This window comes from Bactrocera oleae, chromosome 3 (genome assembly GCF_042242935.1).
Source record: "Bactrocera oleae isolate idBacOlea1 chromosome 3, idBacOlea1, whole genome shotgun sequence".
Classification (NCBI taxonomy): Eukaryota; Metazoa; Arthropoda; class Insecta; order Diptera; family Tephritidae; genus Bactrocera; species Bactrocera oleae.
Window position 1 is genome coordinate 21,065,915 of NC_091537.1, and position 15,183 is coordinate 21,081,097.

Consider the following 15,183-nt stretch of genomic DNA (forward strand, 5'->3'; position numbering starts at 1 on the left):
TGATAAGATATACCATAGACTTCCCCAAAAGTTTTTGAAATATATATCTTCAATTTTCGACCATAAAAAATCGTTTTTAATGAAACCGAAAAAATATGTATTGAGACCAATGATGATGTAACTACAAAAATTCGAATTCGAAAAATTTAATTTCGAAAAGCTCGAAATGGAAAAATTTATATTTGAAATTTTCGAAATCGAAAAAATTTTTAAAGCATTAATGAAGCGTGTTCCTTCAATTTCTGGTTAAAATGAACTTAGTAAGCAAAACTTCCAGATATCTAGGCGAAGTTTGGATGGCATATACTCGTAAAGCGCTAAGTTGTAAACATTACTTGCCAGGCAAAGACTGAACCATAATTCATCGTCATCGGATCAGCTGACATGATCACACTCCATGCAAGTAATAAATCATAACCGAACTCAACTAGTGCTCTCAGAAAGTAACCGATTTTTATTTTTTGTAGAAACTAGTGCGCAATTCTTTTAGAACTTTTTTCACGAAAAATTTGTCATACGAACATCAGCGTCAAAAGTATGTAAATTTTGACAGCCTCTCTTTGTTATATACAGAAATTACATAAAAAAAGCAAAAACAAAAATATTCAAAGTTCTGTTCTAATTGCAACCACTGTGCAACGTTTGATAACGACCATGGTTTGGTCTTGGCATTAAGTGAGCGCCAAAAATAGACTAACAGAATGACAGTAACAAAGGTGCACACTTAACGACACACATTGAAGTCAATAGATTTGTTGTTGCTACTGCGTAGCAGCGTGACTATCGCCATACCTCACTTGCACACATATCCAATTTATAAAATAACCGTATCTGTCAGTCTGTGACGTTGTTGGTGTCTGAGGTACGCTATGTATGCGCTGCAACAGTCGTAACCTCACACCTATCATGCACACCTATGCTTTATAATCGCCTTAGATTTTTTGAAATTTCGTGGTTGAGCGGAAGCCTGACATTGATTTTCGATTTAGGTTAGGAATATGTAAGCGCTTCTTTCCCTTTTTTACTATTTTTGCTGATAACGGATATTTTTATGCATACCATGCTGATTGAACTCCTTTCAATTGTCCTCTCTTTTTGACAACCTAATTGAAGGTTTTTAACATGCCCTTATGAAAAATATAAGCGTGTGTTTATTTGTATGTATATGGTATGAGGTGTCTTATATGACAATTGACTTTGAAAAGTATTAGCTTTTTTTACATTCATATAACTATATATACGAATATAATCATATATCAAATTTACATACTTATATATGTATATCTGTTAGTGTTATGCTCGCATTAGATTGACGCTTTTGTGTTGTTTATACCCAAAAGGGTTCTGCCTAGCTGTTGGCTGCTCTGATTTCTCATTATCATTGCCAAATAAAACTCAAAATGTTTCTAAAGGACTGTCATTCGTTTTGTGCTTGCCTTAGCTAATAAAAATAATCATTCTTAGTTGAAGGCGAAATTTTCCTAGAGAAACTGCTAGCATCCTGTTTGTATCAGAGTCGCATCCATCCATAGAAATTGTTGATCAACAAACGCATTTAAACAATATTTCTACATTCGATTTAACACTGTCATAGGGTTAAATATTTTCAGTGTTTTTTAAGCCCATAAGACGGTAAAATAGTGCTTATTTTAATAATGTGACTTTCAATAAGAAATAAATCGAATATAATCTAATGTTATGGCCAATAATTCAGTTTCATTTAAAGATAAGGGATCGCAATTATATTTTAAAAATGATTTCGGATAATGAACTGCAAGTGGTTCGATAATTTCCAGGCAAGATGCCCACTCTTTGCAGCGATCGGGACCGTATGTCAGCGATAACGAATACTCCACGACGCCAGATAATGCTCTTACCAAAAGTTACCTTCAATAAATTGATTGTTTCATTGGGTGCATGGCATTTAGCGCTATTTTGTTGAAACCAAAGGTCGCCCGCAGCAACAACATCCACTTCAAGCACGAAAGAGTTTTTAATCATGGCTATATAGCATTCCCCATTGGCTGTAATAGTATGGCTAGTTTCATTTTTGAAGAAATATGGTGCAATGATTCACTCTGCTTATAGAGCACAACAAACAGTGACTGTTTAAGGATGCAACGGGGTCTCAACAATGATTTGATCAACCCATTCGGGTCTTTTTCGATACTCTGTTCCATATGCCCATTATTCGCTATAGTAAACGTGGTGCGAAACCAATCTATAGTGACTCAAATTACTGACTTTGCTGGGCCGTTATGTTTACCAGCTGTTATTTTTGGACGCGTGATTTTTCGCGCGGACCGAACCATTATTTTGGTAATAAATTTGCACGCTTTTCAAACGTTGTTCCTAAGTAAGTTTGTTCATTATGAAATGGCAAACGAAACTGACTATAAATCAAGTAAAGCCTAAGAAATACATTTTGCGAAAATTTTTTCCGGGTAATTTTCTAACTATGGTTAGACAGTATTAGAGATAGCGGCACTAGGACGGTCTAGAAAGTGCAATCTTATAAACGAATTTACTCGCTAACCGAGACAAGAACCGATGCAAATGTCGAAGAGTTCACCACAAACGTGACTTAACGCAGAGAAGGCCAGAAAAGTAGCTGTATTCCTATTGTTTTTAATATAGGCAATTGTTTTTGAGAAGTTTATTTAAAAAGTGCTTAACTCAAATTCCAATTTCCATAGAGATTTTAGAAAATAAGAATATGATTCGAAGGTTTACGTAGTTTTCTCGCGCAGAGGGAACGAGAATTGTTCAATAAGCTTTTTTGGTCTGAATATTACCAAATGTTAATGAACCAGATCTTTACTCGAAATGTATGAAATTATGTAGCAGAGCTCTTAAAGACTTCCACTACCAATGTTTCTTTTATCTATAAAGTTAACATATTTTTAAAAGTGATCAATTATTTTATTAAGTATATCATAAATTAAGTATATTTTATTTTAGATACTAAACACACTTGATTTTAAAGTACAGCTCCGCATAATATTTAAGTAATAAATGAATATTTTAGCGAGAATATCCAAACTCGGCTACGATTCGTATTCAATTTGCGCTCTTTTGAGTTGTGAAGACCGGAAAACTCAAAAGCGAAATTTACACACGCAAAAGTTAACAGTAAAAGGAGGAACGCACATGCCAGTGTGTCTTCCTTTTTGATGTCGCGACGATATTAAAACGTTGACTACGGCAGGTGATGACAAATTCTGTTTCAGAACGCAGAATTGCGGTAACTCACATTTATAAATGTATAAATATATATATACAAGCATCATAGTGTAGCTGAACGGAAATTTTAAAGGTACATAATGGGTATATTTTTTAGAGGTGAATTTTACTTTGTGTTGAAGTTGTGTTGAAAAATTATTGGAATGCATAATAAATTGGCGTTATTGGTTCGAACATTTTATGATATTATGATTTTTTAGAGAATTTGGGGCTTATAGTTCCACCATTGCATCTTATGAAAACTATAATCTCGCTCTAATTTTAGACTTTTTTCAGTATAGGCGACCTAAGTCTACCAAAAACGCAAAAAATTTTGGTTTCCAACTGGTCAGTCTTACTAATTTTACCAGCAGAGACCATCGAATTGGTGTATCTCACCAAAAAATAGGCTAACGAAGTGAAAACACTTGATCTCATACTCAATTGACGGACCTGCTTCTTGTCATAAAGCAGTTCAACGTATTCAAGTGCCGGTTGTAGTGGAATCTGGAATCACTTGGACAAGCGATATCGACTTGGAAACTAAAAGTTCCAAGTTTATTGTTATGTTCAGTCAATTACATAATCTTATTTTGACAGCTGCTTTGAAAGCTATTCCTTCACTACCTACTACGCCTCTAAAAAAAGTACCCTATATATACATAAGCTCATATAAATATATATGCATATTATCAATTTATATCGGAGCTTGCCTAATTGTGTTTAGGAAAATTTGTAAGTTTAAATCTAAACAAAATTAACTTGATTTGATGATGAAATTTATATTTCCGAGTTCACAGGAGCACAGTTCGGAAATCAGTTGAAGGAATTTTGCAATCAGTCTAATACTGCAGAAAACGCTGCGTGAAATGTGAACGTAAAGTCAGTTTAGAAAAAGGCACCGAAGAATATCGTTTTGAAGCAAACGCCAATAGTGGGCGAAACACAATAGAAACAGAACACAATGCAAACGAATGGCGAAAGGAGCAATGTTTAAAAGAAAGAAATACCCTAGTATTTCAAGAAGTTAAGTACAAACACACTCATAGGCGCTTCAATTCCCTTCCCACTAACACACACATACATGTAAATGGAAAGTACAATGGAAAATGTCAAGGAAACGATTTTCCTACAGTGCGTCCGTCCCAGAATGAATTCGAACTAAAAGCCTATTATGTCAAACACAATAATCAACAACAAAATGCATTTGGTCAATGGGATTTTTTCGCCGTCTTATTCGTCTTATTCAAGGCAACAGCTCAGCACTGCGCTTTGATAGAGCGCACAAAGAAAATGAAATAGAGCATTCAGAGCGCTAGTGCGTTGGCAGCGCCGCAGAGCAGTTGAGCTGAAGGCTGTGGAATTGAATAATGATAAAACGGTACTTCAGTCGCGCAGCTTGCTGCACTGGATTATGAAAGGCGGAAACTGAAATAGCTGGGGCTTGCTCACTATGTACCGTTTCTCCGCTACCATGCTATGAGTGTAATTGATTTTGCTCTGATAGTACTGTTAGAATGTGTATTTTTCACTTTATTTGCGAAATTTTAAAGAAAAAACGCAACTTATCTCGCATTTGAATAAAATGATAATACTTAGTTCCTTTGTGAAGGTGAAGTGTTAACATCAATAATACGGTCTAAAATATTGAAATACCTGAATTGCTTCAATAAGAAGATGTCCGAAGCCGGTGGAAAAGAATTTGTCGAAACTTTTGCTTGGGTTACAAAATATTTGATTAAGGAAGGGTGGCATAAAAATTATAGAAATGAGAAAATTATGAGCTGCTGGAGACTTGAAGGCGTCTATAACTTTTGCAGGGGTACACCCATAAATGTTGCTTAAAAATTTAGCATTTCTTTCTAGGCGAAATTTTGGTTGTGCTTATTTTATATCGTATACGTATATTTTATGTCGGAACGCGCTGAATAAAGCCTCCTTAGTTTTATAATTTTTAAAATTCTGAACTAAATATTAAGTGAATATTTCTTAACAAATTCAAAATATTTTTTAATTATAGTTTCTCGAGATTTTCGAAACGGTTTGGAATACCCTAATTTGCCACATTTTTAAGCTATTGAATAACTTCTATTGCGGGCTTTGAGCGTGGGAGCTGAATCAAGAAGTTCCGTAACGGAAATAAACCTAACACGATCACAATGTATGCTTAAAATTATTGCATACTTTTAGGCGTATTTTCGCTTATTTCAAGCGGAACAAATCAATTGGAGAGACAGCAGGGTGATTCAAAATTAATAAGATTTAAGATAAAATTTTTTTAATGGCAAATAAAAAATAGAATTTAGTAAAAATTTAATTAATAAAACATAAATTATTCGGAGTCATAATATTAGTAACATAATTATTATTTTGGTAAATAACTACCCCACCTTTTGGAAGAGTATCTCGTTTGAATTATACAATACAACTGAAATTAGGTATTTCAATCACATTATAAATGGTAATAAATTTCCACTTATCTTGGCTGGAGATTTCAACATCAATTTCGCTGATAAAATATCAGAGCGGTTGACAACTTTTCTTTCGGAAAAATTTAACTTGAAAATGAATAATGATCCACAATAATCTACAACAAAATATGGGACGACCATTGACGCGGTATTTTCCAGATATTTGGATAATATCAGGTCTCACACTTACAAGTATGTTTTTTATTTCAGTTACTATAGTTTCAATCAGAGATAAAGAGATGCCCAACTCATCTCTCAGTGGAAATGAGAGCGCAATTGCTAAACGTCAAAACATCCTGAACTCAGGCAACTGTCAAAGACACAATAAGACAAAACTGTTTTGGGTATAACGAATCGCAGGAATTTGTAGTTTAAAATTAAAAAAAAACTGGACGTGGCCCCGCCCTCTAATAGGTTTAATGTGCATATCTCCCAAACCGCTAAAGCAATTATAACTAAGTTCAGTCAGGAAAAATACCCCTACTGATAGTATTTAAATGGGTGAAATCGGGTCATAACCACGCCCACTCCCTATATAATGGTAAAACTTTGCAAAAAGAGTGTCTTCAAGGTATGCCATCTTAAGTCTTAAAATTGTAAAAATCGGCCATAACTGTTCAAGCCGCATATACCGACGGTGGGGACCCCAGTGTCCATTGTTTACTTTTTACCGCAATCAACGTTCATATATAATATATATGATTGGAATTTTGAGAGAATCCTTTCCGGTTGTAACACAATTCCTCTTCTATCACTGTGTGCTTCTGGGCGATTACAGCCTTTAGACGATCTAACTATTGACATTACAAGCCCGAATCAAGAGTTTGGGTAGCAGCTAATTAATTCCCTCTCAACCATCAAAACGCATAACATAACCTTACTGTTCATCAATTAAATTTTGATCACCCTTTACGTTGCCTCACCTTAAAACAGTGCTTACATGACGATAGGACTCAAGGATTAAATTAACGATATCTTTGAAAATTGGTTTATACTGATACGGAATCGACGACGTTTTATATCATGTTTGAGATGAACACTTTTTATTGCTTTAAGGCTCCACATCTCCAAACATAGGTAAGTTTCAACTTTCTTGGATCTAAGTGATAATATATTTGGTCGGGTTAACATGTTATGCACAACTCAGAGATGAAGTTAATTTCATTGAACACCAGTATAAAGACAATGAAGCATATAGTTCCTACAGACTTGTCATAGCCTCAAAAGTGGTAGAAAGCTCGTAATTTTTCTTGTCTTCAGCGCCAAATGAATCAAAGTTGCTGAGCATAGTTGTGAGGAAAAAAGAATTAAACATGTTGTCTTGTGTCGGCTTTGAAATCGAAATAGTAGCAACAGAAGTGATAACTGATTACAGGCTACCTAAGACTATATTTATATATGTGTGTGTATATATTAATGTACGCAAGTCTCCTAACTGAACTGACACAGTTGCGTTTCTCACCTAAGTTGCCATAGTGATAGCTTGTTTTCAGGCTTTTCCTTTTTAAATGCTGTAGATAAAAAGATTCAAAAGACCAATACACCGACAAACAGTTAAATGCGACTATCAGTGGCCATGATGTTGCGGCATCAATGCTATTGACGTTGCCAGAGTGTAAGTTGCAAAGCAGAATCGAAAATACATGCACAGCACACATGCATACAGCAAAAGGTATAGAGGTGAGCACCGGCGAAATTAATGAATAAAAAAATGGACGCTTAGAAAAAAAGTGAAAATTGCTTTAGGATGTGTGTGTGTGAGAGTATATATGCTTGTGTGTTTGTGTATGAGTGTTGGTGTACAAATGAGAAAGCGAAATGTGTACTCAACAGCTACCAATGCGGCATTCATTTAAACGAGGCTTTTGAATTTAGAAATGGTGCGTTGCAGCAATTTACGTACACCGGTGGGCGGGTGGTTGGCCGGTGAGTAGGGTGGTCAAATAAGAGTATTGGTAAAAAGTAGTGAAAATATGTAGTGTATGTATGTATGTATGCATATACACATATCTAAGCTATTCCAGCTCATGAACAAAACCATAGCAACAACAACAACAACACCAAGATTGGAGTCATAAAAACCGAAACCCAAAGCACTGCAATGTTGCACAGTGCCCCGTTGTAAGGGGCATTGAAAGCGACAGAGCTGATGAGTGCACTCTCAATTGCGTCTGAGTGTATTGGTATCTGTCTACCGACAGTTCTGTGTACGAGTATAAGTACTTGTGCTGCTGCGGCTTCATTCCCTCATTCATTCTTGCCGCTTCTTCAGTTTCCGGTTGGCCTCTTTTGCAGGAGTTCATTTGAATTTCAGCTTTCGTCGTTTTTTCTTTCATGTTTTTGCTTCATTTTTTTTTTGTTTTTGTTGCCGCTGCAGCATTTATTCTACTTAAATGTGACTTAATCGCTGAGATTTGCAAGCAATCCGTTGCAATTGGAATGGCGCAAATGACGAACAACGGAAAGGAAACGGAAAACGACAGGAAAATAGCAATACGCAGGATGGTGCGGAAAGGGAGCAACTGCAATACATAAAGAAAAAATTGAACAAAAAAAAACGCAGAAAATCGAATGGATGATAATATGCAACATTTAAGTAATCCGCACTTCAGTGCATAAGTGTGCTCTGACTGGAAAAGTAGATGTGGACACTTGAAGCGGAATTAAAGTAAGTTGTAAAACGCTTGAACATTGAAGGTGATTATTTTAGTATGTTGAGTTTGTGGACCAGTATTTATTAAATGAGCTACATATCTAGTGTACTTTGCCAGCAGTAAAATTTGTTTAAATAAGTCTAAAATTCTTTACAGAGGTGCTTTTGATAAAGCAATAATAGTGGAACCTCTCATTTTATAGCCTCAGCTTATATTTTTGTAAATTTTAAATAAAATTTAACTACTACAACTATAGGCCGGAAGGACTTCGTAGTCGCACAGGAGTTGGTCGTCGATCAACGCCTGCTAAGCGCACACAAGCACACATTGGTCCAGTGCTAGAGCGCAAGATGAGAGATCCGACTCATTCCCATTCCGATGTGAGCGGGGTACAGGTGAACCGTCTTGTAAGCTCATCGGCTCTACAGTTTCCAGTGATTTTGCAATGACCAAACACCCAAACGAGTCTAATGATGGAGTAGCTTGATGCTATTTCTAGTGAAGACAGACACGTCTTGACTAATAGTGAACGCATAGTTTGCTAGTTCGACGCTTATATCGCCGCCCTGCTGTCGGAGTGAATGCTCACCTGCCTGAAAGAAGCTGCACTTTGGAGCAGTGTGTCTGCTGCTACCTCAAAAACAGCCACTCTGTCTGAAAAGCATTACAGTAATCCGGTAGCCTAAAGCTAAGCTTGAGGGAAAACTTCTTACAGAAAATTCCCCTCCAATCTCATCTCCTAGCTTCGATCCGCTTCGACAGCAACTTCTCCCAATCCAATGTTTCAGGAATGCAATTGAAGAAGTAGAGAACTTTAGCGTGATCATGCTTGGACTGCTACATACAACCGACCTTAGAGCGGCCTTTGCAACAATGCACTTGCCGTCAATATCCATGAAAGTTTTCTGGGATGTTTAATTTCAATTATAATTAAGAGTCTACACTCTGAGTTCTTTGTTATTGTTTCAGAAATATCTATCTTGCGGTTTTGATATAGCTTTATAAGACTGTTATGAGAATTCACTCAGTTTAAAAAAAATTCAAATACAATTTTTAGGTACTTACAAATTGAAATGCACGTCCGCCATATTTGGTCTATGCTTAATTGCCTCAACCAGCGCTTCTTGCGCTTCCTCATAACGTCCTTGAGAGCTAAGTACACTTCCTAAGTTGCCGAGAGCTATTAAGTGAACCAAACAAATGATTTTATTATTCAATAATTTATAACAGATTGATACAAAACTTATAAAAATTATCATTATAATTAATAATTAGAATGACTTTTAAAGACGTCTCGGTTAAAAGCTCCGATAAAATACACATTTTATTACTACTTATATTTTTTCTCTTACCTTTTGGAGGATTTACTTGCACCGCGCTACGAAACAGGCTCTCCTCGTCGTACCAGTCGTAGTTCCGCTGCACCGTGCGAGCACCGAGCACGCTCAACAGCAGACTGAGACCCAGTATGAGCGCCACCTTTCGTTTGCGCGCTACCGGCGAGCGTACACGCTCCATCAGCTTGGCAATACCATAGCCAGCCAATAGGCAATAGCCGACACTGGGCAAGTAAAGCAAGCGTTCGGCAACCACGAAACCGACGTAGAAGAATAAATTCGTAGCGGGTATAAAGGGCAGCGTTAGGAATGACAAAGCCATCAATAATATACACACATTGTTGGTATGCTGCGCTGCGCGCGGTGTCAATGCAGTGGGTGACGCTGTTAGACGTGCGCGCTGATGATCTGTCGCCTGTGTTGCTGAAGCACTGCTGCAGTTGCTACTGCTGGAGGTATTGCTGCCGGAGCTATTGTTGCTGGCCGTCGTGCTGCTGCTGCAGCGACTGCTGCTGCGCGAGGAGCGCGGCACCACCGCCATGAGCGCTTTACGCAACGCCACCGCCAGCAGATGTGGCGCGCCACTGGAAGACTGAAATAACTGATGGCAACAACAATCGCTAAAAGCGTTCGCATTCAGCCACTGTACATTGTTATTGTTATTATTATTAAGGGCACGACACGTAGCGGTATGATGCGCAGAGCTAAGCTCCTGTTTACAATCGTGGCAAGTACACGGCAGGTGTGCTGAGTTTGGCAACGCCTCGGGCTGTAACAGTGACTGCATCGTCGTCGTTGTGTTGGCAGCAGCGCTGTAAGGCGCGCGGCTTAACGATGTTGCATCTAATAAGCTGTAAGTCGAATTTGATTCCAATGCCGCGGCCGTTATGTCCGAAATGCGATACTTCTTTTTCGAACGTGATTTTCGCAGTTGTTGCTGTTGTTGTTGTGCATGGCGCTGCTCTTTTGCGAGGCGCTCCGATCGTCGCCGCCACAAATATTTAATGCTTTTGAAAGCCAGTGTGGCCAGCGTGCTGTAAAAAGCAAAGCTAAGTAGATTGCGTTCATCACGTAGTGAGGTTATGCGCGGTATGGCGTCCATGCCCCAGTCAAAGCTGAGCACACGCGGACTTAGCAGTAGACTGAAATTGAAGACGGGCAGGTAGAGGAAGGTCAGGAAACGTGTCCACATCGAAGGCATTTTCGCGATTGGATTGTCAGCTGTAGAGAAGGCAGTTTGCGGACGCGGAAGCACCAGGAGACGCCAATAGACAATGCACATAAGCGACACGGCCAGTATGCAGAGCGTGCGCATGCGATGCTGCAATAAAGAATTTGTCAAAGAAATTGTGAAATTGTAGTCGTTTTATGTGTTATTTAGTAAACCATTAGAGCTCTCAGATACTCACTTTGTCGCGAAAGCCGCATAGCCCACGTAAGCTGTCGAATATGGCACATATTAGCAGCGCCGTAATCGCCGTCTCCTTGAAAAGTAAAGCTACAAGTGACAGCACCACCGTGAGTATTAGCGCCCACCACTGTCGCGCCTCGCCACGTTCACGCCACACTATGTGTCGCATATACATTAGATACGTCAGCAGGTAAAAGATGCAGGCTGCTAGGTCAGCGCGTCCCACAATACCCGCCACAGCCTCAGTGTGTATGGGATGCGCCGCAAAGATGGCGCCCGTCGCCAGAACACCCCAAACGGAGTTTAGGAAGTAACGCGCCAACTTCACGACCAAACCTGTGGCCAAACAGTGCATCAGGTTATTGATGAGATGAAAGCCCCAAGGTGTATAGCCGCCCAGCAGAAAGTTGAAACGAAAACTGAGCACGCACAGTGGTCGATAGGAGCCGTGCGAGCCGGCATCGGTGAGCGGTGTGCCCCAGTAATCATGCTGGAATATACTCTGCCAAGGCGTATGACCGGAGACATCCGTGTTGGACAATATGGCGCGTCTGCAAGTGAAAAAGTCGAGAGGTATGCAAAGTCAGAAAGCTGTAATACGAGCAGTACATTATACTACATGAATGTGAGTGTCTGTGACCAAGAGCATCAACTTAAATAAATGAGACCAGTGTCAAGAGTCAAACTAATTAAAACCAATACGGCACCAGGGGTGAATGATTTAGCAAGCGGTAAGCAGTGGTAATTGGATATGCGAACCCGGCTCCTTCTTTTTCTTCTTTGGACGCTCAACAAGCTTCGCACCACCTTCTGCAATCGCCTTGCTTTGCCATCTTGTTGTTGCATAGTGTTGCGTGTTGTTGTTGTTGTCTATAGGATACCTTGACGGGTGTGCTAAGGGAACATACTCTTCTGCACTGTCGGATCACCTGTCATATTAATTAAAATGATTAAGTGCGGCCTACGCAGCGTAGACAATTAATTTTCCTTTACGGCTCTTTTAGCAGCAACAATAGCCCACACAACAGCAATAATAATGACAACAAGACCAACAACAGCATCGAATGGATGATAAGCAACCACATAACTTTATATATAACTGCTAGTACATAAATAGGTAAGGAAGAAAGAGGGTGGTTCGACAAGTACTTAGTATAGCCAAAGCCTTTTTGAACTCAATATACTGTACCCAAAGATGATTCCACTTTCTTAATCCGTCGGAAAAATAAGCTTTCTCGAGACCTACAAAGAAGTTCTCAATGGCGGAGATAACGTCCTCTTTTGGCTCAAATTTCTGCACGGTGAGGTGAGGGACTTTTTAAATTTGGAAATAAAAAGAAGTCGCTTAAGACCCAAGTCTAAAGCATATGGTAGAAAGGGAGCAGTTCACAGCTTGATTCGACCAATTTTGCCGTGGTACACTGGTGCATTTGCGGATAAGGCGCTTTTAATCAGCCGTATACGATAATGTATTGTATGATAGTGAAATACTCTTGTGACATTGGCGCCTCTTGGTTGTGCGGCTAAGTGCTTATCGATTCGCCCTCGTATGTAAGTTAACGGGGTGTATAGCCATGCGGCCTTTCCCATTTCAGCCAGCCGGAATAAATTGCAAACGTCTCTATCTGCCCACCTCGCCGCCGGCCACCACAGTCAATAAGCAATATACCGTACCATATTCCAAAATCCTCTTGCGTATCGGCGCACGGACGCGTGGTAGGGCAATAAGTTGTCTAAACTTTATTCGTACCTCGTAGGCGTTCGTTATGGAAATCGAAGTGCGGCGGTAGGTAGTTACGACTAAGTGCAGTCAAAGTTCTTCTGGACAAACATAAATTTGCGTGAACGTCGGTCGACACACGACTTTACGCCTGTCTAACCATTCACTCCCCTTACACCCCGCCAAGCATAGGCAAATCGTGCAACAAGCCCTTCCGGCACCTCTTCTACTCTCTCTCTCTCTCTCACTCTCCTTATGTGGCATGTTTGCACTGCTATTTACAAGAACAACCATCGAATTGGCGGCTTATTTTCGCGTGTGGGGTGTTCCCGTTTTGGCTTGTTTGCGCAATTGAGTTGATTAATTGCCGATTTAAACATACGAGACAGCGACAATGTAGGCAGAACATTGCTATTTGACTCGCGCTAGTGACCAGTGTGCAGCGAATGAACGACGTTTACATACTCGCGTGCACCGTTAACTGTGTTGTTTGTGTAAACAATTACGGAAGTGGTGTTCGTGAAAATATATATACATACGTGTGTATATTATTATATACATATTGGAGGATAAGAAATATTAAACGGATATTAGTGATAGTTTAGACTTTAAAGTATATAAATATTAGTATAACTACAATAAATTCTGATGAAATGTCTGCTGACTGCTTTCGTTTGACAATCTAGACTTTTGTTACTCCATCTCGACTTTCTATCTACAGACCTATGACCTCAAGATAATTAAAAAAATATCCATGTTTTGTCATTAAGAGTGAACACTTGACAATTTTTTGTGCCATACATACTTGTACTACCCTCAGCAAGTAAGATATGGTGACAAAATATATGCCAAATAAATGATCGAAACTAACAGCATGATGAGCTGAGTCGATTTAGCCATGTCCATCTGTCTGTCCGTTTGTCTGTATATCCCTTAGTGTTTGCACATTTCTTTTTTACAAAAGTTCGTTTCTTCTAAAGGAGCTGCTTATTTCCTGAGTCCGCCGATGTCGGACCAGTATAGCATAACATATAGCTGCCATACGAATTGAACGATCGAAACTAAGTCCTTGTATGGATAAGTTTTTCATTAGACGAGATATCTTCACGCAAAATTTCCGCCTGAATTTATAAACATTTTTATCTTTCTGTAAATGCGGCTAAATTCTACTATTTTTCTTCTCTCTAAGAAAATGATATGAGCGCTAATAAACCATGAATTTTGTCCACTGGTTGGTTATGTTTGATGAATCTCACGAAATTCGGCTGTATATCGGATATTTGATTTACTCTTTTAAAACAGCCGAGAAGATGTTAGTGATGGACCTATATGCGCAAGAAAATCAAAGAAGTGATGTATTTATGGTCGCAAATACAACTTTTGGACATGACATGTGTGTCAACGAAGTGTGCTGCCCAAGAGTTTAAAGCTTCTTTAGAAAAAGTGCTGTTAAAATATGTTAATAATGAATCGTACTTGCTAAAAAAGGATTTTATTGTTGTCATAACGCAATGCGTATACATTCCCTTATAGTTTTAGAGTGTAATAAAACGGAAACGAAAGTAAATATTTTGCCATCATTATTGACATTAGTTAATTTTTCCTTTATTATAGCTCTAGATATACACATTATGTGGTAGTTATGTAATTATACAACTTAAAGTTTATCCAAATTAAAACATGTATATTTTGAAAAAACAATTACTACTTTAATGATTTCCACTTGAGTGAAATGGAATGTGACATATTGCTACAAGTCAAACTAAATAAGCTTTAAGCTTGTTGGACAGGCATATGTTTGCCAATTTATTTTATTATAATACAGTATTCATGTGTAAGTGGGTCATATTGCAAACTTAAGCACCATAATACATTTGTACACTTGTGTTCAAACACTCTAAGTGCAATAATCGTAAATAACTGTATATTTGTGATTACCTAGGAACACAGAAGCCTACAAAAACATAGATTTGGTGGGACAGGGTTTCATTTTTGGGAAAGATTAGTTTCGCAAGTTTGTTTATGTCGAAAAAAGGTAGCTCTTGGCAAAATACTGCGCATTTATTTAACATCACAATCCTTACAGAAATGCACATTTTTAAGAACATGATATTGAAATCATGAATACGTGTTATAACAAAAGTCGATGTAGCTCTTTTGGGTTTGTAGCATATTTCTTCTTTATCGCAGGATAATACATTTATTATGTGTGTGGGTATTTATTTTCCAGTAAAATCTACTTATGACTTATAATCTCACCGCGATTCTTAAGATTAACCAAAAGAGTTGTATGTCATACTTTTATAAGAACAAAAGAGTTGCTTACTCGTGGCATGCGTCTCATAATTCTAACAATATTGCAATCAAT

General features: G+C 38.4%; 1 protein-coding gene across 2 annotated transcripts in view; it reads right to left on the minus strand.

Annotated features, from left to right (window-relative positions):
• Tmtc2 (Transmembrane O-mannosyltransferase targeting cadherins 2) overlaps nucleotides 1-15,183 on the minus strand; it is a 195,408-nt gene that overhangs the window by 8,336 nt on the left and 171,889 nt on the right. For both annotated transcript variants that reach the window (XM_036366763.2, XM_070106221.1), the window contains 3 exons: nucleotides 11,094-11,646; nucleotides 9,700-11,005; nucleotides 9,413-9,527 (listed from right to left, as the gene is read on the minus strand). In XM_036366763.2, the coding sequence (XP_036222656.2) occupies nucleotides 9,413-9,527; nucleotides 9,700-11,005; nucleotides 11,094-11,646 (1,974 nt within the window). The remainder of the gene's footprint in view (nucleotides 1-9,412; nucleotides 9,528-9,699; nucleotides 11,006-11,093; nucleotides 11,647-15,183) is intronic.